This window comes from Panthera tigris, chromosome B4, assembly GCF_018350195.1.
Source record: "Panthera tigris isolate Pti1 chromosome B4, P.tigris_Pti1_mat1.1, whole genome shotgun sequence".
NCBI classification, from domain to species: Eukaryota; Metazoa; Chordata; class Mammalia; order Carnivora; family Felidae; genus Panthera; species Panthera tigris.
This window is the reverse complement of record NC_056666.1, coordinates 81715189-81739713: the sequence shown is the minus strand read 5'-3', so window position 1 is coordinate 81739713 and position 24525 is coordinate 81715189. Positions and strand designations below refer to the sequence as shown.

Here is a 24525-nt window from a genome sequence, read left to right as displayed (position 1 = left end):
GAGATGTTTTTTGGTGGGGTTGAGACAGTGGCAACTCCCAACAAGTGGTAGCGTGGGGGGACGTTAGCCCCCTTAATGATTTTTCATACAGACGATTTATATATTCTGAACTATATGTAAATGTGATTAAAGTATCTTTAGAAAACTGTGATACGCAACAAAAAGGAAAAAACGACGAGCTTACTGGGAAATGCAGTGTCAAGGCGAATTCCCACGGAGCCCACTTCCAACCACATGCTGCTCCTAAGTCCCTCCTAAACCTCAAATCCAGGAACTGCCGCCCTGTGTGTACATGTGTGTGGTAGGGGATGATTCAGGTTCGTGGGGAAAGTGAAGTAGGCTTCCATTAACCTTGCCTTAAAATGGGGCAGTAATTCCCATTTTGTCCACCCTGGGCACTATCCCAATTGCATAATAGAAGCTAAACTGGGGTGATGGGGTGAGGTGGATAGCCCTGCACAGAAATTAGGAAGAGGGGAGCTCTGAAACCAACTATCACATATACACATTCATATTCTCTCTCACACATCACTCTTTGTGTAAATAAATACACCTAAGTAAAGGAGGAAAGAGATTAACTATAAAAGTAAGAACTTTTGTTTTTAATGAATCACAAACTAAATTACAAATAATGTTAATAGCATGAACACTCGAAGACAAGAGGTGGGAGAAGGGAGACAAACATCAAAAAAAGAAAAAAAATACTTTTTTTAAAACGTTTGCATTACAAAACCCCAAGGTGCACATGGCAACAAATCCACCCATTCCCACTTAAAAAACACTATAACCTGAAATATAAATATAATTGTTCATCCTTCTTTTAAAGAAAAAAATTTTCCCAATGCCCTCGCTCAGTCACAGCCCTAAAAAAGTGTCAGCATTTTCAAAATGATGTCTAAACCCTAACTTCCACTCCTATGGGGGTAGCCTTCAGAGGAAGATGGGACCTGGCATGTGAAGAACCAAGAGTCTTAAAAGGAAGAGAAAAATTCAGACAACTTTTACTTGCCCCATAAGGCCACGGTGAAGTATAATCCCTGTCCTAGAGCCTCCCAGATACCTCTTGCCCATAGTTGGGACAGATAGAGGGACTAGGGGCAATTGTTTCTACTGCAGTCTCATCAAGACTGCAGAGACTGGGAGTCTTGAGTCTCCCAGACTGTTAGGTGAGATGAAACACTAAAATTAGGGTATAAACTGGTTGGATCTATTTTTTAACCTAATTCTTTAAAACAGGCCCCTCCCTCTGTTTTGTTTTGCTTGGTTTTCTAAAGTCCCAACTTAGGTTCTCTGCTATCAGTTGACCTTATAAACGCAGTGGCCGAGCGAGGCTTGGGGTGTCTGTCATCCCGAACACAGGAAATAATAATTTTCAGGGCTTTCAGAGATTGGGATGGCAAGCCCTATGTGGAGGGCAGTCTTTTCTTTTCTTTTTAAATACCAGCCCTCCTCAGCAATGACTAAGAAGAGGGGGAGAGGGTGGTGGAGGGACTTAAGTGCATCTAATACTGAAGCTTCCTTTCATTTTCACCTATTTCTCTTCTCCACCCCTTATATCCTCAGAGTTGGCTGGCTAAGAGGGGGAGGTGTTAAGGCAGCCAGACAAGATCAGAGGGCAAATAGCCCAGGGCCAAGGCAGATCAGGCCCCCACTGGAGGAGAGGGTGAGACTGGGGTAGGACATCAGAGTCGAAGGTGGGGCACTGGCTTGGTCACATCCTGGAAGAAAGGGTGAGCCAGAGCTGCCTTTGCCGAAATCCGCTTGTTGGGGTCGTAGTGCAGCATTTGCTGGAGGGAAAGATGTATGCTGACTTCAGTGATGTGACATTGGACTAAATGGGCAGCAGGTGTTCCGAGAAATCAGGAAAGCAGAATTCCTTTTACCCAAGCAGGGTTCCCAATTCCCTCCTCCCTACATCTGAATGGGTGTGCCAACAGGGAGAGAGAAGCAGGGACTAAGGAAATGCCAAGACCCAGAGTCCAGGGTCTCATCCTTCCTACATCCTGGAAAAAAACCTGCCCTGGGGGAGTAAATGAGAGGAAATGGGTGCCCACTCCCAACTCTCACCGACAGCAAGCTCCGTCCATCTTCATCCAAGGGAGGAACAACTTTGCTAAAATCTTGCCGGGCCCACTTGGGGAAACTCGGCTTATAATCAGGCATAGAAGTAACTCCTGGCCAAACCACTTCATCTGGGGTCCCCAGAGTCCGGAAGATCCGGAAGAGTTGGTCGATTTCGGAATCTCCAGGAAATAGGGCTCGGCGGGTCACCTGAAAATGGGTAAAGAGAAAAGGCCAAGACCCGCACTGATGTCAGTCAAAGCTGCTCCCTGTGCACCGGAGGTTCCCACAGGCAGTGGAAGGTCAGGAGGGCCCCATGACTCCCTCCCCAGGGCCTTTCATGGGGTCAGTCACACAGAGCCTGAGACAATGAAGTCCCTTCATCTGTCTCCTCGCCCCCTCCTTCCTTCCCCCAACCATGCCTTTGCAGATCCCCAAGGCTGGGTGGGGCTGGGAGGGGGTGAATGTCTGGGGTGCCACTGACATGTAGCAAAGGGATCCCAAGCCACTCACGGGGTGTGGGGTAGACACTGCGGTCATCCCCCCTCCTTGTGATGCAGCCACTTCTAGATAGGAGCACAGCGGGCAGAGACTGTGTCTTCCATTTCTTCTGTGTTCCCCACAGCACCTAGCATGGTGCTGGGTACACACTAGGTGCTTAACAAATATTTTTTGATGAATTGAGAGAGGAATATGGGCAATTGTAAGGTAATGTACTGGGGGATAAATGCACATTTTATATATAGGTTAATGGTCTCCAAGCCCCCAGTTACAACCCAGATAAAGGACCATAAAACAAATTGCTGATTTGATTTGAAAACTCAGCCCACTCCACTGTTATATTAAAGAAAATGAGAGCTCCCAGAAAAGTCTGGGCCTCAGGGATCTTTCAAACTGAAAAGCCAGAGGTTGGGGAGGACATGATTTAAGCCTGCAGTTTAAATAAAAGTATGAATAAGGTGAACATAGTTGACTTCACCATAATCCTGGAACCCTACAAGAAGGTCTACAGGCCAAATGAAGGAGGCACTAAATTGGTACTCATTCTCCCAAGTACATGCAGACTAAAAACAGCTGCAGAAATAATTTCGCTCAATTTGGGTATAAGAGATGTGTATTGGATGCTAAGGCTGTTTGAGGATATACTAACATTGTGGTTGACATCAGGGACAACAGTCCTATCCTTTCCCCCTACCCACCTTGGTGCTACTCTAGAGAAGGAACCCTGTGATAATATAGAACGGCCATGAGTCTAGGCCAAGAAACAGTTCTGTTGTTCCTGAATGTGGGGGAGTGAGCTGGGTGGAACTCGGGCTTGCCTCCGTACCATCTCAGCAAAGATGCAGCCCAGGCTCCAGATATCTACAGCTGTGGAGTAGTACTTGCAGCCCAGAAGGATTTCAGGTGCTCGGTACCACAGGGTCACCACCTGGGGACAAGAGCAGGAAGGGGAAGGGCGGTGCGTGGGGCATGGTGATTCCCGTATCTCAGCTCTTCAGTGTTACTCTGCTAACTCTCAGCCTGTTAACAAGCAGCCTCTCTCCCTCCATCTTTCCCATCTTTCTGACTTCCCCTAAGTATAGATGACTACATACAACTTCTTAAACCAGAGTTAGTCTCTGGGGACCATATTTTCTGAACCCAGAATTTACAACCTTCCTGGAAAACTTGAGAAAAGTGCTCATAATTTTAATAGTGTGCCATCCAGCTCTCCTGGCTTGGCATCTATCAAAGCCCAGTTCCCCACAACTGGAACTTGGTACATACTCTAAAACCTCTTGGAGTGCCAGAGATACTTTCCATGTAGTGAGAGAGAAACTGCTGGCCAGAGATGTTTAAAATTTTGTGAATGTTCTTGTTAACACCTCCCAGGAAGTTCAGAGACGAAATGCAGAGAGGGTCTCACCTCATGGGTGTAAGTACGAACAGGTACTCCAAAGGCTCTGGCTAGTCCAAAGTCTGCTAGCTTGATGGCCCCCTCTGCGTTGATAAGCAGATTCTGAGGTTTGAGGTCTCGGTGCAGAACCCGATGAGAATGGCAGAAGGCTAGGCCCTGGAGCAGCTGGAACAGATAGCTCTGACAAAGGAGAGAGAGAAAACTTTCTCTACCACAGTGAGCTACTAGGATCTGCTCTGTGCCTGCAAAGCTCTACCAAAGCCTTTTACTATATTAGATTATAATTACATGTTTATAAACTGTATCTCCCATTGGACTATCAGTCTAGTGAAGATAAGGACCAGGTCTTCTTCTTCAGTTTTGCATCTCTTTTCCATATCCTGTACCTAATACATTGAAGGTGTTCAATAAATGTGCATTGAATAAACGTTTGTTGAGAGATTGAAAATAACTCGGGGAGTAAAGAACCCAGCCCTAAAACAGACAACAGAAACTCACTGGCTATGTCTCCTACCAAACAGGTGGAAGGGCTTCTTGGAGGAACCTACCAAGTGCCCTCAAGTCCCATTTATCTGTGTTTCATCTGACCTTCCACCTGAGCTATGAAGTTGACTCACTAGAGTTTCAACTTCTTTGATTCTCCTACCCAGCCCTAGGGTTAATAAGCATAATGAGCAGTGGGAGAGCCACAAAAGAAAGGGGTGTGTGTGTTGTGTCTGTGTGTGCAGGGGGATGAGGGCTGGGAAGGAAGCCAAGATCACAAATCATCACTCAGTCTGCACTGCCTGCCTTCAGTCCCCCCAAAACATGCCCATGCTGGGGAGGAGTTAATGAGAAGGATTACCTTGATGAGGGGAAGAGGAATGCCAGTCAAAGCAGAGGCATCCATGAATTTCTTCAGATCCTGGTGCAGAAACTCAAAAACTAGGTAGAGTTTGTTTTCTGTGTGGATGACATCCAGCAGCCTAGGGAAGGGAGGTCCAGGAATGGAGGTGAGGAAGAATAATACCCAGGCTACACAGACAAGAACACCTCCTTTACTGTCAGAACACCTCCCAGATATACTTACTTGACAATGTTAGGGTGGTTAAGCTCCTTAAGCAGAGAAATCTCTCGTATAGCAGTACTGGGTACACCCTCTGTCTCACTTGGAGAAGTGGAGAAAGCAGAGATAGGAATGTGGTTACAAACACTCCTTTTCCCCCAGCTCAGTCATTCTTTTCTTCCCAATGAGACACCACCCCAGCATCCCCTAGGGAAGTGAGAGAAGAGAAAGGGTGCTGTAGGAGTTAATTCGCCTTTGGACAGGGGATATATTAAGGTCATTATTCTTCTTTTCCCAGCGGTAGGTAAGTAAAGCCTCCTGGTGGAGGTAAAGAAGAGAGAAGGAAACAGGGAAAAAAATAGGAGTAGCAGCACCCAGCCTCCCTAGAAGGGCCAGTGAGGTTCAACTGCCATTCTTTTGAAAGAGGTAGAGAATTCTAAGATGAGGGTGGGGTTGGGGCAGTCAGGAGGACTCTTCATTCAGAAAGGTGCTCTTCACTGGTTCCCACAAAACCCAACTCCACGGGGAGTCCTGGACCCCATCTCAGAGGCCTCCTTCCTCTTTCTGAGTCTTTCTGATTGCACATTTGGGGGCATCCCTCGACTTTGGGGAGGAAGTTTCCCATATATTCTAAGTGCCCTACACTCTCCACCGGGAAACCCATCGCTGTCCTCCAACCCACCTCTCCACTTAAAAAGAAGTCCCTCCCTGCCACCTTCCGGTCCTTGGACTGCTACCCGCCTGTTGGGGTGGGGGCAGGGGGCACTCAAGGAGCTCCCGAGTTAGGAGTCCCGGGTACAGAGGCCACTCACGTGTCCAGACGGATTTTTTTAAGCGCCACCACTTCTCCCGTCACCTTGTTTTTGGCTTTGTACACAACTCCGTACGTGCCCTCTCCGATCTTTTCCACTTTTTGGAAGTTCTCCATGAAGCGCCAGCGAGTCGGGTCAGCCCGGCCCTGGAGCGGGGGCCTGGGAAACCTGCAAAAGGCGGGCCCCGACTCTCGGGGGGTGGAGGAGGGGAAAACCGCGCCCAGCTCCGCGGCCCCAGGTCGGGATGGAACGCAGTGTATTTCTCGCTCTTGTCAATTTGTCCAACTTGAAACAATGTTGCCGCCTCCCCTCCAGTTCCCTACCGCCACCAGAGGCCCCGCCCCTCCTTCCCGCGTTTCCCTAGCTCCGCCCCCGGCCCTTCCTATTGGTTAACGTCAGAGCGGCGGGGGGCGAGCCCAGCGCGCCTAGCTGCAGCAAATGACCCCACCTCACGCAAGTTTATTAACGAGGATACTTAAGACAAGTTTCTGCCTCTGTGGGGAAGCGAAATGTCTTTTTCCAAGTACCTGATTTGGACTCGCGTTTCCTACCTGTGTCCTGAGTCTGTAGGGATTTCCTGATCTCTAATTCGCCGTTTCACCACCTGTAGGGAAAATGTGTCTCTCCCTAAGATTAAATTCCACCTGGCCCAGGGAGCCTCCTTTGAAAAGCAGGAAACTGGGAATCTCATTGTACGGGTTTTCTGGGCCCCGGAGATGCAGTTGCCTCCGCCCTCTGTCTTTTCTATACTCTCTCTTTTGGGATGCAGGGTCTTTGTTTTTTTGAAAGATTTCCTGATTTGATTAAAAAAACAAAAACAGATTGATTCACTCTCCTATGATGAATCGTATGTGTTAGGTACATGTTATGCACCTGCCCTTCAGTCAATTATTTCCCAGTCAAGAAGAGAGCGACCCAGTGAAACTAGAAACTGTGGTTGAGTAGCGGGATGTTCAGGGACCAGGATCCCTTGTCAGTTCTGCCTTTCTCCGTCCTCCTGCCCCTCCCAAGACTCCTCTGGATGGAGAAGAGGAAGGGCTATGCAAATGAGCACCCCTCTCCTATATAGGGGCTTGCCCCAGCCCCCCAGCGCCTTTGGTTGCTGGAAGAAAGAACAGGATGCATCTGGTGCTGAGAAAATGCCTTCTCCATGTGGTTATGATGAGTGCTCTTCTGGCTGTGGGGGTTACAGAAGGTGAGTGTGGGGAGTATTGCCATGAACAAGTGTGAATTTGGGGTTGCACACCTACTCTGGTTTTTCCCCTCTTTATGGGAGATACCAGCAATATCTCAGGCTTCTCCCACCCATTTGAGTTAGTGAGGACATGGGCATCTGAGCTCCCTCCCTATGTGGAGATCTGGGACTGAGCCTGAGAATAATACCATCTGCTTGTAAGGGCACAAGGATAGTGGGTCTTTGTAGCCCTAATCCTGAGGCCCCTTGGGCAGTGAGTCCAAGTAGGGGCTTCAAAAGTGAAACGAGTGGGAGACTCTTTTAGGCAATGACTTAGGTGCCTGGGATAGGGTATTTGAAGTGAGAAGTGAGAGAATGTGGTATTGGATTGAAAAAGTAAGGAGGTACCACCTACCCTCTTTGAGATGGGGATGGGTGAACATAGCTCAGGCTTTTGTTCTGGGGCTGGAAGAGACAGGCAGAGGGGTCTCAGCTGAGCATCACATGAAAGGGCTCTGGGGGATTGGGGCCTCGTGACAGGAGCAAGGGGTGGGGGTGTGGGTGGTGAGAGGGTCTGGAATGTCCCGTGCTGCTCTGAGGAGGGAGGGTTGGGAATGAAGAAAGAATGGGGCATCTTATGATTCTCTTGCTCTAGTGGTAGGATGCTCTATGAAATGATTCCAGATCTCCCCTCCCCAAGCAGACTCAGCTAAGTATCCAGTATACATTAGAAATGGAGCAAAGATAGTTTCTCCTGTGCTAAAATATAGATATCATGTCCCAGTCTCCCCTTTCTTTCTCTAGATCCCTGGTCTCACAGACTTCTAGGAGCTTCTCCTTCATCTGACTTCCCTCATTTGTGCTGTAGTTTCAAGTCTTTTTCTTTTACTATGCTCCTAACTGTATTTTGGAAACATTCTATTCATACTTGTCCACCTGACCCTCTTAAAAAGATTGTGCTTACTTTTTAGATATGATTTTTTTTAATCATAAGACATGTTAGATATTCATGAAATTTTATATGAATTGGGTTTGATAATTGTGTCCAGTGTGAAATGACATTGTGCTGATTCAAGAAAATGTTCATATTTTTTACAGATATATACTGAAATTGTAGGGTTAAAATAACAAGATGTCTGGGATTTACTTCTAAATACTTTAGCCAACAAATAAATAAACAACAATAACAAAGGATAGAAAAAGGATAGTTTTTGTATCTGGGTGAGGTATATGTAGATCCCTCATACCCCTTTTTCTCAGACCTTTCTCTTGGTCAGTTATAATAATTTTGTCTGCTTGGTCCTCACTCCCAACCTCTGCCTGCCTCTGATCCATCCTCTACATTGCTTGCTATAATGATCCTTCTAAAATACAGATCTGATCATATTAAAAAAGCTTCTGAAGGGTGAATTTTTTTGGCATGGGAATTATGTCAATGACACAAAATCTTCTGCCATGGCCTTGTCTACAGAATAAAAGCCAAACTCCTTTGCTTGGCATTCAGGGCCTCCACTTGTTTTCTTGGCCTCATCTCTTACAGTGTTCATCAACCACACTGGTAGTCCCTGTCATGCCTCATGCTAACATGCCTCCATGCATCTGCTCATGCTGGTCCTTCTGCCCAGAGTATTCTATCCCACAGGCCAACTCATCAAGCCGATGGTCTTTCCCAATTCACCAGAGTGGAACTAATCTTTTTCATCTGTCATTTTGTTGTACTTTGTGAATGTCTACAACGACTCATATTGAACAGTGCCTTCAATTATTATAATTTATGGATGTATCTATTTCCAATACTTTACCTTGAATCCCTTCAGGGTCATGTCTTGTTTGTTTTTGGTTTTGTTCTTGTTTTTTAATGTTTATTTGTTTTTGAGAGAGTGAGAGATAGAACATGAGCAGGGGAGGGGCAGAGAGAGAGGGAGACAGAATCTGAAGTGGGCTCCAGGCTCTGAACTGTCAGCACAGATCCCCACACAGGGCTCGAACTCACAAACCGTGAGATCATGACCCAAGCAAAAGTCGGATGCTTAACCGACTGAGCCACCCAGGTGCCCGTGTCTTATTCGTTCCTTAAGTCCTTTGTACCTATTACAGTGCCTGGTACGTTGTGGGTGTTCAGTAAATTAAGATGCACTTTGAATGTGAGAGTGAATAGGGTGACATGGGACAGTGCTATTCCCTGACACGGGACTGAGGCGCGATCCTAGGACCTTCACTGTACCTTCTTTTTAGGACCCAGAGACCAGGACTGGCTGGGTGTCTCAAGGCCGCTCACAACAAAATCCTGGAACAGGCAGCTGTATCCAGAGTGGACAGAAATCCAGGGGCCTGATTGCTGGAGAGGTGGGAACTTAGCAATTTCCAGGGAGGGCAGGGTGTGGGTAGAGGAGCAAGAACTGGGTTGAATGGAGCTTGGGAAGATAGGAAGGGGAAAGGTATAAGGGGAGAAAAAAACAAGGAGCCTCAGCTAATGGAGCTGTCCTTCCCAGGTGGCCAGGTGTCCTTGAAGGTCAGTAATGATGGCCCTACACTGGTCGGGGCAAATGCCTCCTTCTCTATCGCCCTGCACTTCCCTGAAAGCCAAAAGGTGCTGCCAGATGGGCAGGTCATCTGGGCCAACAACACCATCATCAATGGTGAGTACCTCTCTGCTCTAGGACCTTACTCTAAGGGCTCAGATTCCCTGGTGTCCCCAGTGAGCTCAAAAAGTATTCTCTTCCTTTCTACTTTTCTTAAAAAATAAATTATATACATATTCTATAATATTCGTTGTAGAAAAAAATTTTAAACACAGATAAAGAAAAAAGAAAAAAAAAATACATAGCATGCAAAATTGCCGGCAGAAGACCTAGGGGACCTAGAATTTAGACAGACATGGATTTAAATTTGTAAATAATATGTGACCCTGGGCAAGTTACTTAATTGTTTTGTACTTCCATTCCCTTATCTGTAGAATGGGGATGATACCTACTTGAACAGTTGTTGTAAGGATTAAAATGTGATTGTATATAAAGAATTTAGCATAATGCCTGCCCTAGGCTAAGGCAAGGTTCAAAAAATGTTAGCTGGTGGCTCTTATTTTTGTTTTTATCCTACTAGCTAGAGCAAACCACTCTAAATATTTTGATATATGGCCTTCTAATTTCTTTCCTATGTCTGTCGTTAAGTACATATGAATCTTTAATTCCAGTTTCCATCCTTCCTGCTGCCACCCAAAAGGGTTATACCAAGGGGAATGTACTTTGTAGCTAAGGAGTATTCCCACAGCCCCTCTCTGGGAGCCATATGAGGAGTTTTGGTGTACAGAAGGGAATGCCAGGGTTTGAGGGTGACTCTGTATTGATCTTTCAGGGAGCCAGGTGTGGGGAGGAGAGCCAGTGTATCCCCAGGTACCTGATGATACCTGCATCTTCCCTGATGGGAGGGCCTGCCCATCTGGCCCTGGGTCTCAGACACGAAGCTTTGTTTATGTCTGGAAGACCTGGGGTGAGTCATCCACACTTCGATTCACCTATTCTTACCTGATCCCCTTTTTGTTTTGCTGTGAATTTCCCTAACCTTTATTGCCCCCATGGTTCTTTCCTCTTCCATAGCACATAGCCTGCTCCAACTCTCTCTACTATATTGTTTCTGGGGGCCCTTCCCGAATTGTTGTGCCATCCCATGGAACCCCTCATTAGGACTCCTTTCCTGACCCCTACTCAATACATCTCTCTCGACCTTCCTTCTGTACTGCCCTGTCTCTAATCCTTCCCCTCAGTTCCCTTGGATCAGTACCTCCCTGACCCTTGCTTTTCTTTTCAAAAACCTCAGGCCAGTACTGGCAAGTTCTGGGGGGCCCAGTGTCGGGACTGAGCATTGTGACAGGCAAGGCAATGCTGGGCACACATACCATGGAAGTGACTGTCTACCACCGCCGGGAGTCCCAGAGCTACGTGCCCCTTGCTCACTCCTGCTCAGCCTTCACCATTACTGGTAAGGATTTAGGAATGGGCAAAGGAATAAGTCACAGAACAGTAAAAGATGGGGAGGGTTGGCCTGACCAGTAAGGGGAGAGGGGAAAGGGGAAATGGTATGTAACCTTAAAGGGGCAGAGCCAGGAAGACCTGGACAGAAGAAGGTGGGGCTTAGAGTCAGTGAAGGGCCAGTCAGCTTGAGTTTAGTTGGTGTGTAACATTCCCTCCGCCCAGGTCTGGTTCTCACCTTTTCTGGCTCCTATCTCAGACCAGGTACCCTTCTCTGTGAGCGTATCCCAGCTTCAGGCCTTGGATGGAGGGAACAAGCACTTCCTGAGAAATCATCCTCTGACCTTTGCCCTCCGGCTTCATGACCCCAGTGGCTATTTGTCTGGGGCCGACCTCTCCTACACCTGGGACTTTGGAGATGATACTGGGACCCTGATCTCTCGGGCACTTGTGGTCACTCACACTTACTTAGAGTCTGGCCCAGTCACTGCCCAGGTGGTGTTACAGGCTGCGATTCCTCTCACTTCCTGTGGCTCCTCCCCAGTTCCAGTCACCACAGATGGGCATGGGCCAACAGCAGAGGCCCTTGGCACCACAGCTGGGCAAGTGCCTACTGCAGAAGTCATAGGTACTACATCTGGTCAGGTGCCAACTGCAGAACCTTCTGGAACCACAGCTGTGAAGATGCCAACCACGGAGGTCACAGGCACTACACCTGTACAGGTGCCAACTACAGAGGACATAGGTACTACAACTGAGCAGGTGCCGACCTCAGAGGTCATAGATACCACACCCATAGAGATGCCAACTGCAGAGGCCATACGTACAACACCTGAAGTGTCAATCACAGAGCCCTCTGGAACCACAGTTGTACAGGTAACAACTAGAGAGCTGGTAGAGCCCACAGCTGGAGAGGTACCCACCCGTGAGCCTGAGGGTCCAGATGCCCGCCCATTCGTGCCTACAGAAGGTATTACAGGTAAGAGGGTCAGTGTGAACGAGGTTCATTGAGGTGGGTTATTTGTCACTACTCTAAAGAGCTACTCTACTTACCCAGGCCCCAGATGTTACCCAATCCTTTGCTTAGCAATGGAGTTTCATCAGAGCTCTCACTGTTATTAAGCCCTCAAGTCCCTCTTAAGAACATGGAATCCATCTGGAGTTAAGAAAACCAGGGTCTGCCCCTCGGCCGCTGGGAGAGAGCTTGTTGCTTCTCTGTGTCTCAGGAGAGCTGTTCCCTGAGGCTTCTGCCAGGGAACAGACTGTGGTCATTTACATAGTAATTTGTATCTCTTTCTGTGCAAGTATAAATGCATAGGATTCCGTCTTAGATTCTGGCACCACTTACCAACCCTGGATTCCTTTCCCAAAGCAGGTCAACCTGAAATTGTGGTAGGAACACTGAAAAGGTAGGAATGACCTGGTGGCACGTGGAAGAGTTAACTTTTGTCGAGTGTCTAGATCAGGACCTAGCACAGTGTGGAGTATGATAAGCATTTGGGGTTTCTTAAAACTCCAATGCTACTCCTAATTTTGTGACTCTGGGGTGCTCGTTCCTCCTCTGGGGCTTCAGTTTCCTTATCTGTAAAATGAGATTTTCCAGGCCTTGCCTGATGCCAAGCCCGGGTGCAATAGCTCTGGCTGTACCTGGAAAAACGCTTGCGTAGCCTCTACTTCCAGGTGAGTCATTTGTCTCTTGACTTTGCCTCTTCAATCCTCTCCTGCCAGGCTCCCAGAGCCCCCTGCCGGATGGTGCAGCTACCTTAATCCTGGTGAAGCGACAAACCCCCCTGGATTGTGTGCTGTATCGATATGGCTCCTTTTCTCTCACCCTGGACATTGTCCGTGAGTCTTGACTACTTTGGGGGCTGGTGGAGGGAGGTGTGTACCGCCTAAGACTGACCAGTGGAAGCATACCTTGGAAGGAGTTACTCACCTGGACAAAAATATCCAGATCCCAGGGTTTTTATTTTGAAGGCATGAGGATGGGATTGGGGAAGTAGCCCTAGGGCTTTCCTGTCTGTGGGCCTTTGGGGAGGCCTGGTAGAGGAATCCCACATTGTACCCAGACTTAAAATCTTGCAACTTTGCAGAGGGTATTGAGAGTGCTGAGATCCTGCAGGCTGTGCCATCCAGCGAAGGAGATGCATTTGAGCTGACCGTGTCTTGCCAAGGCGGGTGAGTGTCCCACTGGTTATCCTGAGAACTCTTGGGTTGAATGTTGCCCCGCTCTCTGGTGTCTAATGTTCCCTCCCAGTTGCCCTGACCTAAGCTGACACCTTTCGCAGGCTGCCCAAGGAAGCCTGTATGGACATCTCATCTCCAGGGTGCCAGCCCCCTGCCCAGCGGCTATGTCAGCCTGTGCCACCCAGCCCAGCCTGCCAGCTAGTTTTGCACCAAGCACTGAAGGGTGGCTCAGGGACCTACTGCCTCAATGTGTCTTTGGCTGATGCTAACAGCCTGGCGATGGTCAGCACCCAGCTTGTAATGCCCGGTATGTACTTGGACAAGAAGTAGGGAGAAGGGGGGAACAGGAAGAGGCTATCTGGTAGGGAGCAGACACTGACGGAAACTGTGCCTGGGATTCTGTTCATAGGTCGAGAAGCAGGCCTTGGACAGGCTCCCCTGTTCGTGGGCATCTTGCTGGTGTTGATGGCTATGGTGCTTGTATCTCTGATATATAGGTGAGGGCCCCACCATCTAGATCACACCTTCTTATCCCTTATTACCACCACTCATTCTTCCTCAAGAGGAGAGGGAACCACCACTTTTTTTGAAGAAGCCTGGTATCCAGGAAAGAGCCCAGACTTGGAAGTTAAACAGACCCAGGCTGCAGTCTTGCTGGTGGGACCTTGGGAAAGTAGTTTAATGTCTCTGGGCCTCTGAAAAATAGGAAAACTAATACCTGCCCTATGGGGCTGTTGTCAGGATTAGAGACAATGGTGGTAAAGCACCCAGTTCTGAAGCGAGAGTGCAATAAATGATGATACTGATGACTGTTGTTATTAATAATATCAAGAGTGGAGGAAACTGGGTGAACTGAGTCCTCTACCTGTGAGAAGGGCAGATCCCCAGGCCTGGAGTGCCAAGGTCCTCAAAGCACTGAAGCTTGTAGTGTGAGAGAAGAATGGACAGAGGTTACCATAAAAACAAGATAAGATGAACCCTATTGGTGAGAAGGGGAGGGGCCTTGGGTCAAGGCCCAGGAAACTTGGGATATGGGTGTGTCCTCTTTTTTGGAGAAGCACAGGTAGGTTTCCCTTGTCCATTGCTAATCAGTTTCTTCTTTTTCTCCCAAATCAGGCGAAGACTTCTGAAGCAGGGCTCAGCCCTCCCCCTTCCCCAGCTGCCACGTGGTAGCACCCACTGGCTGCGGCTGCCCAGGGTCTTCCGCTCTTGCCCCATTGGTGAGAACAGGCCCCTCCTCAGTGGGCAGCAGCAGGTCTGAGTACTCTTATGTGATGCTGTGATTTGCCGAGGGTGGACAGCAATGCCTATCTTTTCTCAGTCCTCCCTTGGAAACTACCATTAACTGAAATAAATACTCAGAACCTCGTGCTGTTTTATGTTCTTGCTTCTGGGAGAATCTATATCATTTACAGAGTGGAGGTATACAGAAAGGAGGTGTACCATTTACTTAACAGATATCCCAGTGGGGGGAAAAAGTCATTTTATTTAGATGAGGCACTTTCAATGTATGTGTGTGTGTGTGTGTGTGTGTGTGTGTGTGCGCACGCACATGTGCATGGCGAATAGTGGAAGTGGTGCAGGATAATAAATATTTTGAGGGTGAAGAAACACTCTCCTGAGCTGGCAGGAGGGTGTGGCAGCAATGTACAGAGCCTAGGAGTAGAGTCCAGGGATGAAGAGGTGGGTTCAAGGCTGGCTTGGAGGCTGAGGTGTCCCCTTCAGCACAAGAAGCCAAAGAAATTGGAGGAGCGAGGGGGTGGGCCCACAAGCATGGGCATCTGGTTCTTGTGGGTGATCTTGATCTGGAAGGGAAGGGGGCATGTTCAGAGGTAGGACCTAGTTCTTTGGGGCTGGAGCAGTAGAGATTTTGGGGAAAATCTATGGAGTTCAGAGGGGTTACCAGGGTCCTAGAGAGGCCATGGCAGGAAGGCCAGGGGCTAAGAAATCAGGATTTGGGAGGAATGGTTCACAGGGGAACTTCAGACATTGGGAAAGGGTAGAGAAGCAATGGAATGGAGATTTAGGATCCATGAAGCCTGAGGGTTCAATTCTGAGCAGGCATAGGTAATACTCACTGTACAGGGTGTCTGCATCCAGGGTTCTCCATCAATTTGCATGGGAAGGGTTTTTGTGGTGCTGTGGGAGGCCAAGACAGATTGGTGGAGATTTCTTTACCAACTGAATACCAAAACTCTTTCTTGGCTTGGTTTTGAAACCCTTTGTTACTGAGGAAAATCTAGTACAGCTCCTCCCTACCATCCCCATGACCCTTCTGCTCTCCTGGCCCTACTCCTTCCCTCAGAGCCCCTGGCCAAAGTTTTCCTTACTGGAAGGTGATTTCAGAGCACTTGGCCAGCCGATGTCCAGCATTCTTGAGCTTGGTATAAATCTGGCCCATCTCAATTGCACCCTCCAGCCCTACCACTTCCAGCCGCTTGTCGCTTAGGTCTGGAGGTGGGAAGCAAGGAGATAAGGTTTGCAGAAGCAGGGTGCCTCCAAAGGGAGCCACACCTTCCCCTGGGTCCTGCCCACTCAGTTCCCAAGGCTGCTCCTCTCACCTGGTACACAGGTTTTCAGGATATCAGGGTCGGTGATGACTTTAGCTGCAGCGCCCAAGGCCTGGTTGATCCCATGGATATCTCCATGGGGTTTCTTCGTATCACCCCAGAGATTGGAACCACCATGCATGCTAGGGATGTTCAGCACTGCGATGCCTTCTAGGGACAGGTTGCTCAGATCCAGTGGTTTCCCACAGATCTGAGAAGGGGGAGAGCACAAATCATGGCATAATCATGGAGGTGAGCCCTCCCTCCACCAGATGACAAACTGCGAAGGCCAGGAGTTGGAGGTTTACAAAGGGTGGCAGGAAATAGGCACCACCATGCATGTGCCTGGTGGCACATGCCACCTGGGAAATCGGGATTGGACAGCTGGGAGGTCAAAGTACATGTTCAAGAATAGGGGAAGTTTCTGAAGGTTCCTGTGGAGGGGGAAACAAAGTTATAAGAAGCTGAAAAGCATGTAGGATCGGGTTTCATCACACCCACCTCAACTGTTAAAGACTCCTCCAGCCTTTTGCATGTTGAGAAGATGGATTCAGAAGTGGCGAATTCGAAATACCATAGCTTGTTCTTCATTCTGTATCAGACCCGAAAGAAGGCCCAATAGGGAGAGGACAAGTTACACAAGTGTTGGCAGAAGAAGGCTAAGAGACAGGGAAAGACATCAACCTCTCAGGGAAAGGATGGCCTTGGTTGAGCAGCTTCCTAGAGGTGCCACTGCCTATCTAAGTGCTCTGAGTCAAACTTGGCCAGGAGCGCCCAAGTGGTTCAGTCAGTTAAGCATCCTACTTTGGCTTGATCTTGTGGTCCGTGAGTTTGAGCCTCACATCAGCCTCTGTGCTGACAGCTCAGAGCCTGGAGCCTGCTTCGGATTCTGTGTCTCCCTCTCTCTCTGCCCCTCCCCAACTTGCACTCTGTCTGTCTGTCTCTCTCAAAAATAAATAAACACTAAAAAATAAATTAAAAAAAAACAACCATGGGGTGCCTGGGTGGCTCAGTTGGTTAAGAGTCTGACTTTGGCTCAGGTCATGATCTCACAGTTTTCGAGTTGGAGCCCCACATGGGGCTCTAAGTTAGGCTCTGTGCTGAGAGCTCAGAGCCTAGAACTTGCTTCAGATTCTGTGTCTCCCTCTCTCTCTCTCCCCCTCCCCTCCCTCACGCTCTCTCTCTCCTTCAAAAATAAATAAACATTAAAAAAATTAAAAACGAAAAAACAAAAAAACTTGGCCATAACCTGGTCCCTGCCACTGTGGATGTCCGCACCCACCCCCCTTTCCCTTACCTGCTGTTGAACTTCTCAGGATATTTCTCTCGCATGATGTGGAATCGGTGAGCAATAGAGGCATCCTGGAGGGAATTCAGGGCATGTAAGATCAGAGGCCTGCCTCTTCTCTCAGCACAGAATACTCTCTCTTTAACTTCCCCATTTGGCAGCAGTATGTCCCATGTTCTTTTCTTGCAACTCACACCACTGTACCCCACCCCTCATTTCCCTGTGTCACAGCCCCTTTAACTTCTACCTTCTCTTTCTAACTAGCTCTAGCCTTTCCCTTCTTAACCCCTACTTCCTCCCTAGCCCCCATACCCCACTCCACTGACCACACCAATGGAGAAGTAGTTATTGATGATTTGAAAGGGGACTGGGTCACTCTTTTCTTCAGTTTGTTGAGGTATCACCTCCACGGACCACCGATCCATATGTACCACCTTACTCATCTCTAAATCCTTGAGGATCTTCCCCAAATTCTGTCCCTCATATCCTAAGGATGGGGAAGAAGATAGGTTAGTACTGAGCCCTGGGTCTCAGAGGGCCCTCTTCTTAGCTCCCAGCCCCACAACTTCCCAGAGATCCTCTGCCCTAGTTATGCAGACCCTCCTAGCCCTAGCCAGTGAAGGGGCAGGGTGCTTGGTCAGAGCTCCCATGGGCCATTCTCTCTCTTTTTCTTTTTATGTAAGCTCTGCACCCAATGTGGGGCTCAAACTCATGACGCTGAGACCAAGAGTCGCATGCTTTATCGGCTGATCCAGCCAGATACCCCTCCCATGGACCAATCTTAAGGTCAGCCCCTTGCTGGCCCTTTTCTCCACACTGTCATGGAGAGTGAATCTTGCCAATGTATATATGCATCTAACAATAACATCAAATTAGGGGTGCCTGGGTGGCTCAGTCAGTTAAGCATCTGACTTTGGCTCAGGTCATGATCTCACCATTTGTGAGTTTGAGTCCCATGTCAGGCTATGTGCTGACAGCTCAGAGCCTGGAGCGTGCTTTGGATTTTGTGTCTCCCTGTCTCTCTGCTTCTCCCCTGCTCATGCTCTCTCTCTCTCTCTCAAAAATAAATAAACATTAAAAAACAAACAAACAAAAAAGCAATAACACCAAATTCATCTGAAAGATTAATAAAACAGCCAAGAAAATACAAACTTCTGGGGCTCCTGGGTGGCTCAGTCAGTTAGGTGTCCAACTTCAGCTCAGGTCATGATCTCATGGTTTGTGAGTTCGAGCCCCATGTCGGGCTCTGTGCTGAGAGCTCAGAGTCTGGAGCCTGCTTTGGATTCTGTGTCTCCCTCTCCCTCTGCCTCTCCCCCACTTGTACTCTGTCTCTGTCTCTCTGTCTTTCTCTCTCTCAAAAATAAAGAAAATGTAAAAAAAAAAAAATTAAAAAAAAAGGAAATATAAACTGCTGGAAAAGATGAGTGATGAATAAGGATTCTCTTTCTCTCTCTCATGCTTCCTTTCCCTATTCTACCAGAGAGAACACAATATGAAGCAGTGGTATTTAAACACTGTGATACTGACACAGTGAATAGAATAAAAAGTTCAATACTAAAGAACAGAGTGTCCAGAAATAGACTCAAGTATATAAGTGAATTTAGTATATGATGACATTTCAAAGACACGGGAGAAAAGATAGACTATTCAATAAAAAAAGGTGCTGGATTGGGGCACCTGAGTGGCTCAGTCATTTGGGCATCCAACTCTTGATTTCGGCTCAGGTCATGATCTTACGGTCATGGGGTCAAGCCCTGCCTCATGCTCTACACTGAGCTCACGCAGAGCCTGCTTGGGATTCTCTCTTTCCCTCTGCCCCTCTCCCCTGCTCTCTCTCTCTCTCTCTCTAAGATTAAAAAAAATAAGGTGCTGGATGTAGATGTCACTCTTTACACCAAAATTAATTCAAGATGGGTCAAAGAATTTATTTAAAAAATTTTTTTAATGTTTATGTATTTTTGAGAGAGAGAGAAAGAATGTAAGCAGAGCAGGGACAGAGAGAACGAGTGACACAGAATTTGAAGCAGGAATCAGGCTCTGAGCTGTTAGTGCAGAGCCCATGGGCTCGAACTCACCAACTGTGAGATCATGACCTGAGCCGAAGTCAGATGCTCAACCGACTGAATGACCCAGGTGCCCCAAGACAGGTCAAAGAATTTAAATGTAAAAAACAATGCCTGGGTGGCTCAGTCGGTTGAGCGTCAGACTTCAGCTCAGGTCATGACAGCTCCAAGTCTGGAGTCTGCTTCAGATTCTGTATCTCCCTCTCTCTCTGCCCCTCCCCTGCTTGTACTCTGTCTCTCAAAAATGCATAAACATGAAAAAAAATTTAAATGTAAAAAAATGAAGCCGAATTTGTTCTAGCAGAAAACATGAGTGAATGTTTTTGTCCTCTTTGAGTGGAAAAGTCCTTCCTTTCTAAAGCATAATACAAAACAGGGAGCCAAAAAAGTCGAAGACTGATAAATACAATTATATTAAAATTTAAAACTTCTGTATGGTTAAATAAACACACACCGAAAAAAATATACAAACTGGGGAAAAATATCTACAGCACATATAACAGACTAACTTCCTCAACATTCAAAAAAATACTTATAAATCACTAAATCTAAAGTTAGTAGAATATGGGCAAATAACACAAATAAGCCAATCACAGAAGAAATACAAATGACCAATATGCACATTAAAGACACTCAGTATTGCTAATAATTAAAAGAAATGTAAATTAAAACAATTAGTTAACTTCTGTTGCCTATCAAATTGACAAAATGCATAGAGACTGAGAACACCAAGTGTTAGTGAAATTATGAATAAGCCAACACTCTTATTTGCTGTTAGTTGGAGCATAAATTGATCTTTATTTTTGGAAGGCAATTTGGCAATTTTTATCCAAATGTTATCCAATTTTATGAAAATACTTTCATGCAGCAATTTCACTTTTAGGATTTCTCTTATAGAAACAAACACACATGTGAACAGAGATGTGTGTACAAGGGTGTTTGCTGAGGTACTGTCTAACACAGCACAAAATTGGAAACAATCTAAATGTCCTTCAGCAGGGGAAGGTTATATAAATTTTGGCAAATTCATGCCAAGAAATAATGTGTAGCCATTGAATATAAAATGTAATCTGTGTGTACTAACATGGAAAGATCCCAAGACATATTATTTAATGAAAAAAGAAGTGTCCCAGAACAATCTCTGTAGTATGATCCCATTTATGTTTGTTTAAAAGTTGTGTGTGTATGTGTGTATGTGCGTGTGTATGTGCGTGTGTATGCATGCATGTAAAAACAGGAAAATGAGTGCAAGAAAAGAAACAGTGGTTATCTCTGGGGAGGCACATGGAATTTGGTGGGGAGTAGGGGGAGGAGACCTATATGTGAAAACACACATTTTACTTTTAAAGTCTTTTACAATGAGAATGTACTGATATATTATTTGTGTAACTTTTATTTTTTTTAGTGTTTATATATTTATTTTTGAAAGAAAGAGAGAAAAGCAGAGAGAGAGGGAGACAGAGAATCCCAAGCAGGCTCTGCACTGTCAGCTCACAGCCCCATGCGGGGCTTGAACTCACAAACTGTGAGATCATGACCTAAATCGAAATCAAGAGTCTAATGCTTAACTGACTAAGACACCCAGGTGACCCTCATTTGTGTAAGTTTTAAAAAGAAAATAACTAGTAAAATGTAAAATGTTCATACTCTTTGAGCTGGCAATTCTACTTCTAGAAATATTTCCTAGAGAAATGGAATGCTACTCTGTAATAAAAAGAGTGAGGTAAACCTGACTATATTGAAATATAAGGATAACCACGATGAATGGTTTAGTTAAAACAAAGAAGAAAAACATCATCAATAGAAAGATCTTTTTAAGTACATATGAGTATGTCTGGAAAGAAAAACATGGAAGAATAGATTCCAAAACTTTAGGAAGTAGATTACAGGGAACTTTCTTGGCATGTATATCTGAAATGTTTGAATTGTTTTTTTACCACAATCATGTATTATTTTTGTAATCAGGGGAAAAAAAACGATTAAAAAAAGTAAGTATCCACTTCCTCACATTCCACTGATAGTTCAGTTCACTGTAATTTGCCTTTCCCGATGCCACCCTGCTGAAACTGTTTTGGCAAAGATTGCCAATAATTCCTGCCAAAACCAACAGTATATCTTTAGTTCTCATTTTTAACTCATGAAACTCCTCACTTGGCCTCTAAAATACCATTCTCTAAGCTACAGAGGACCCTCTCTGTTTCTTCTTGGTGTCTGTGACAGGCAGAATAATGGCCCCTCAAATATGTCTGAATCCTTTTTCTTTTTTAAAGATTTTATGTATATATATATGTATGTACATATATATGTATGTATGTAGTCGCTACACCCAATGTGGGGCTTAAAACTACAACCCCGAGATCAAGGTTGCATGCTTTACTGACTGAGCCAGCCAGGCGCCCCAAAGATGTCCACATTCTAATCTCTGGAATCTGTGAACATGTTGCCTTACAAAGCAAAAGAGACTTTGCCAATGGGATTAAATTAAGTTGTTTTTTTTTTTTTTTTTTTTTTTTTAAGTAAGCTCTGCACCCAACATGGGGCTTAAACTCATGACCTGGAGATCAAGAGTTGCATGCTGTACCAACTGAACCACCCAGGTGCCCCTAAATTAAGGATTTTTAAATGGGGGAGATTATCCTAGATTATCTGGGCAAGACCAATATAATCACAGGGGTCCTTCTAAGTGAAAGAGGAAGGCGAGAAAGAAGACTCATGGAAAGGGATGTGACAATGGAAGCAGAGGTTGGAGTGATAACGTTGCTGGTTGGAAGCTGGGCCATGAACCCAGGAATACAGGCAGCTTCTAGAAACTGGAAAAGTCAAGGCAAAGAATTCTCTCCTAGAGCTTCTAGAAAAAACACAACCTTTGCCAATCAATACCTTGATTCTAGTGCAGTGGGACCTATTTGGATTTCTGACCTCCAGAACTGTAAGATGATAAACCTGTGTTGTTTTAAGCCACTGCTCATGGTGATTTGTTGCAGCAACAATAGTACATGAACACAGACTTCTTTAATAATGCATCTTCCTCTGCTTAACTGTTAAATAGGATGTTTTACTAGGGTGTTCCATCCTTGTCCATCTTCTCTTTTCACCTCTTTCCTCGGGTAACTCATCTACTCTCAGGATGTCAATTACCTCCTAGAAACAGATGATTCTCAAATGTGTATCTTCCTAACATCTGTTTGTAACTACCCACCACACATCTCCATCTCCTTCACATGCTCCACTGACACCTCAAGTTAATGTGCCCAAACTGAATTGATCTTCCTTAAACTGGTCCTCCTCCTGTATTCTCTATGTTAAATGGCATCCCACATGCTCAGTTCACAAACCTAGAAAATGTCCTAAGACTCCTCCACAACCCATTAGTTACAAGTACTGTGGTTTCTACCTCATGAACTGCACTGCTGTTGCCTTCGCTTTGGTGTTCAGCATCTCTTGACCAGACTATTGCAATGTAGGTAATTTTCTATCCTGTCTCCTTCCTCCAATCCATCCTCCACAGAGCTCCCACTGTGGTACTTCTTTCATCTCTTCTTCTTCGAGTCTTACGATTTTTTTCAATATCAACACAAATTTTCATTAGTGTGGTATTTATATCATTATTTCATGATTCAGATTGAATTGGAAGAAACTTCTATGAGAGTCTCATCTGCAGAACACACAGTGAAGACCCCAAATATACAATTTCAGAGGGTCTAATATTGTAAGTAAAACCAAAGTTAGATATTGAAGATTTAAAAACTGGCTTGGGGTGCCTGGCTGGCTCAGGTGGTAGAGCGTGCAACTCTTTGTCTCAGGGTTGTAAGTTTCAGCTCCACATTGGGTGTAGAGATTGCTTAAAAATACAATCTTTAAACATAAAATAAAATAAAATATAAAATAAAATAAAAACTGGCTCCCAAAGCTGGTCATATAGTTTATATACAAGATTTAGATTATTATATACACTCAGAGAGGGGCACCTGGCTGGCTCAGTTAGAGGGCATGCAACTCTTGGTCACGGGGTTGTGAGTTTGAGCCCCACGTTGGGTGTAGAGATTGCTTAAATAGTAAAACTTTAAAAAATAGAAATGTAAAAAACAGTATGCATTCAGAGATATTTTTACATTCTGAAATAATATTTTATATACACAGGAATTTTTATTATATAGAGAGAATGTAATTTATAGATATACCTATTTTCTCTTTGAGTTACATTTTTCATGAGTTCAAGTGTTCCCCATGGTTCAGGGTTTGCACATTCAAATGCCTCAGTGGCTAGAAAGGTAAAGTGAATGAGTGAATAGCAGGGAGCTAAAAAGTGGTGAACTGAAGAACATATGACCTACTCCTCAGAAATAACCAAAGTTTAAAAAATTTAACACACTTCCAGGCAAGCAATGCAAAACAATATTAATCGTTTCTGTAGGCCGTCTGCTCTCAGTCTCTGGCAGGGTAAAGTTAAAAACTTCTCAGCACAGCATTCATGACCCTCCATAATCTGCACGCTATTCAACTCAGTCTTTCCCTTCCCCATTCCCCACCTTGCACTGCATGTCCCAGTCATAATCAATGACTCACACTTTCCCTGACGGAGGCACTACCATGCTATTTGGTGGCTCTTCTGGTCTTACACAACTCCTTCCACCTAGAATGCCTTTCACTGTCCTTAGCAGTCCCCTATTCCAGAATCTTCTGCATGATCTCAGAGCTGGACTCTGAATCCAATAGCCTCAAACCAAGACACCTCAAACTCAACCTGTCCCACCCTGGCCTCTTTATCTACCAATATCATCCCTCAAACTCTTTCTGTTTGAACGGAAAAAGAGACTAGAAATCAAAGACTATATTTAAGAGACTGTTGCAATTGACTTGGGAAGAAATGATTATGAATGAACAAATGACCTCTGATTAATTGGTTGATTGACTGAATGAATCATGGCCAAGTTCCCTGCTAGCTCCATCACTAAGCATCTGACTTAGCTCTTACAATCTTTCTTATTCCCACATTGTCCTCCCCTACTTCCATATTCCTTGATTCTCTGAGTCCTAAAAGTTGGTTGGGAAAAACAGAAGGATATTTTTAGGTACACAGGGAAGGGGACTGTCACCCCTGACCATTCTAGGTTCAGACTGTGGTCCTTGCTTCTTCCAAAGCTTTCTTCCTTTGGGACAATCCACTTTGGTAACATCCCATCTGTGCCTCTCTTCTTCCCCAACGCTCTTTCTACAACAGATGCCTAGACGCCTTATCCATGTGCTTTTTTCTTCCTACCCAACTCCCCCTAATTCCCAGGAAAACAATTTCTAATCACTTACCTCCTCCCCATCTTAGGCAACGAGCCAGATCATTTCCAGTGCCCAGGGGCAACACGGCAACAGGGGGCACAACTGGTAAGTTGGCTTTGTCTAGGGAGGCAGGTCAGGAGATGGATGGAGGGAGTTAGCTCTAGAAGGCCAATGCCCCGGTACCCTTTCCAGAGCCTCTCCCTGCAC

General features: G+C 45.9%; 3 protein-coding genes across 10 annotated transcripts in view; 1 reads left to right on the top strand and 2 right to left on the bottom strand.

The window, feature by feature from the left end:
• Positions 1-581: 581 nt before the first annotated feature.
• On the bottom strand, positions 582-6149 carry CDK2 (cyclin dependent kinase 2). Of its 3 annotated transcripts, none has more exons than XM_007081474.3 (8): positions 5816-6149; positions 5028-5105; positions 4803-4923; positions 3968-4138; positions 3389-3490; positions 2575-2718; positions 2068-2271; positions 582-1787 (listed from the first exon to the last, which is right to left on the bottom strand). In XM_007081474.3, exons 1-8 carry the CDS (start codon positions 5929-5931, stop codon positions 1683-1685), a joined length of 1041 nt encoding a protein of 346 aa, XP_007081536.1. In that variant the 5' UTR covers positions 5932-6149; the 3' UTR covers positions 582-1682. The 3 variants fall into 3 exon arrangements, with proteins under 3 accessions (XP_007081536.1, XP_042848435.1, XP_007081537.1); XM_042992501.1 differs by having other exon boundaries at positions 5028-5210; positions 5816-5904; XM_007081475.3 differs by lacking the exon at positions 2575-2718.
• Positions 6150-6897: 748 nt separating this feature from the next.
• On the top strand, positions 6898-14512 carry PMEL (premelanosome protein). 2 transcript variants are annotated; one of them, XM_007081470.3, is made up of 11 exons: positions 6898-7010; positions 9225-9335; positions 9482-9628; positions 10344-10478; positions 10806-10967; positions 11217-11936; positions 12686-12802; positions 13051-13135; positions 13246-13451; positions 13554-13641; positions 14261-14512. In XM_007081470.3, the coding sequence occupies exons 1-11, from the start codon at positions 6935-6937 to the stop codon at positions 14403-14405; spliced, it is 1992 nt and encodes a 663-aa protein (XP_007081532.1). In that variant the 5' UTR covers positions 6898-6934; the 3' UTR covers positions 14406-14512. The 2 variants fall into 2 exon arrangements, with proteins under 2 accessions (XP_007081532.1, XP_042848430.1); XM_042992496.1 differs by lacking the exon at positions 13554-13641 and having other exon boundaries at positions 14261-14369.
• Positions 14426-24525, bottom strand: part of DGKA (diacylglycerol kinase alpha) — a 21981-nt gene continuing 11881 nt past the window's right edge. For 4 of the 5 annotated variants that reach the window (XM_007081473.3, XM_042992494.1, XM_007081471.3 and 1 more), the window contains exons 17-24: positions 24349-24438; positions 17308-17468; positions 16991-17055; positions 16195-16285; positions 15706-15904; positions 15475-15595; positions 15223-15283; positions 14426-14949 (exon numbers count right to left, since the gene is read on the bottom strand). In XM_007081473.3, coding sequence (XP_007081535.1) covers positions 14866-14949; positions 15223-15283; positions 15475-15595; positions 15706-15904; positions 16195-16285; positions 16991-17055; positions 17308-17468; positions 24349-24438 — 872 coding nt within the window. In that variant the 3' untranslated portion in view covers positions 14426-14865. The remainder of the gene's footprint in view (positions 14950-15222; positions 15284-15474; positions 15596-15705; positions 15905-16194; positions 16286-16990; positions 17056-17307; positions 17469-24348; positions 24439-24525) is intronic. The other variant, XM_042992495.1, reaches the window with a different exon arrangement.

Coding starts and splice junctions, on each gene's coding strand:
- CDK2 (XM_007081474.3), bottom strand. CDS start 5,931: ATGGAGAACTTCCAAAAAGTGGAAAAGATCGGAGAGGGCACGTACGGA. Junction 4,139..4,802: donor TTCCTCTTCCCCTCATCAAG/GTAATCCTTCTC, acceptor CTCCTTTGTCAG/AGCTATCTGTTCCAGCTGCT. Junction 2,719..3,388: donor GCTGCATCTTTGCTGAGATG/GTACGGAGGCAA, acceptor ATATTTGTTAAG/CACCTAGTGTGTACCCAGCA.
- PMEL (XM_007081470.3), top strand. CDS start 6,935: ATGCATCTGGTGCTGAGAAAATGCCTTCTCCATGTGGTTATGATGAGT. Junction 9,629..10,343: donor CAACAACACCATCATCAATG/GTGAGTACCTCT, acceptor TTGATCTTTCAG/GGAGCCAGGTGTGGGGAGGA. Junction 12,803..13,050: donor TCTCACCCTGGACATTGTCC/GTGAGTCTTGAC, acceptor GCAACTTTGCAG/AGGGTATTGAGAGTGCTGAG.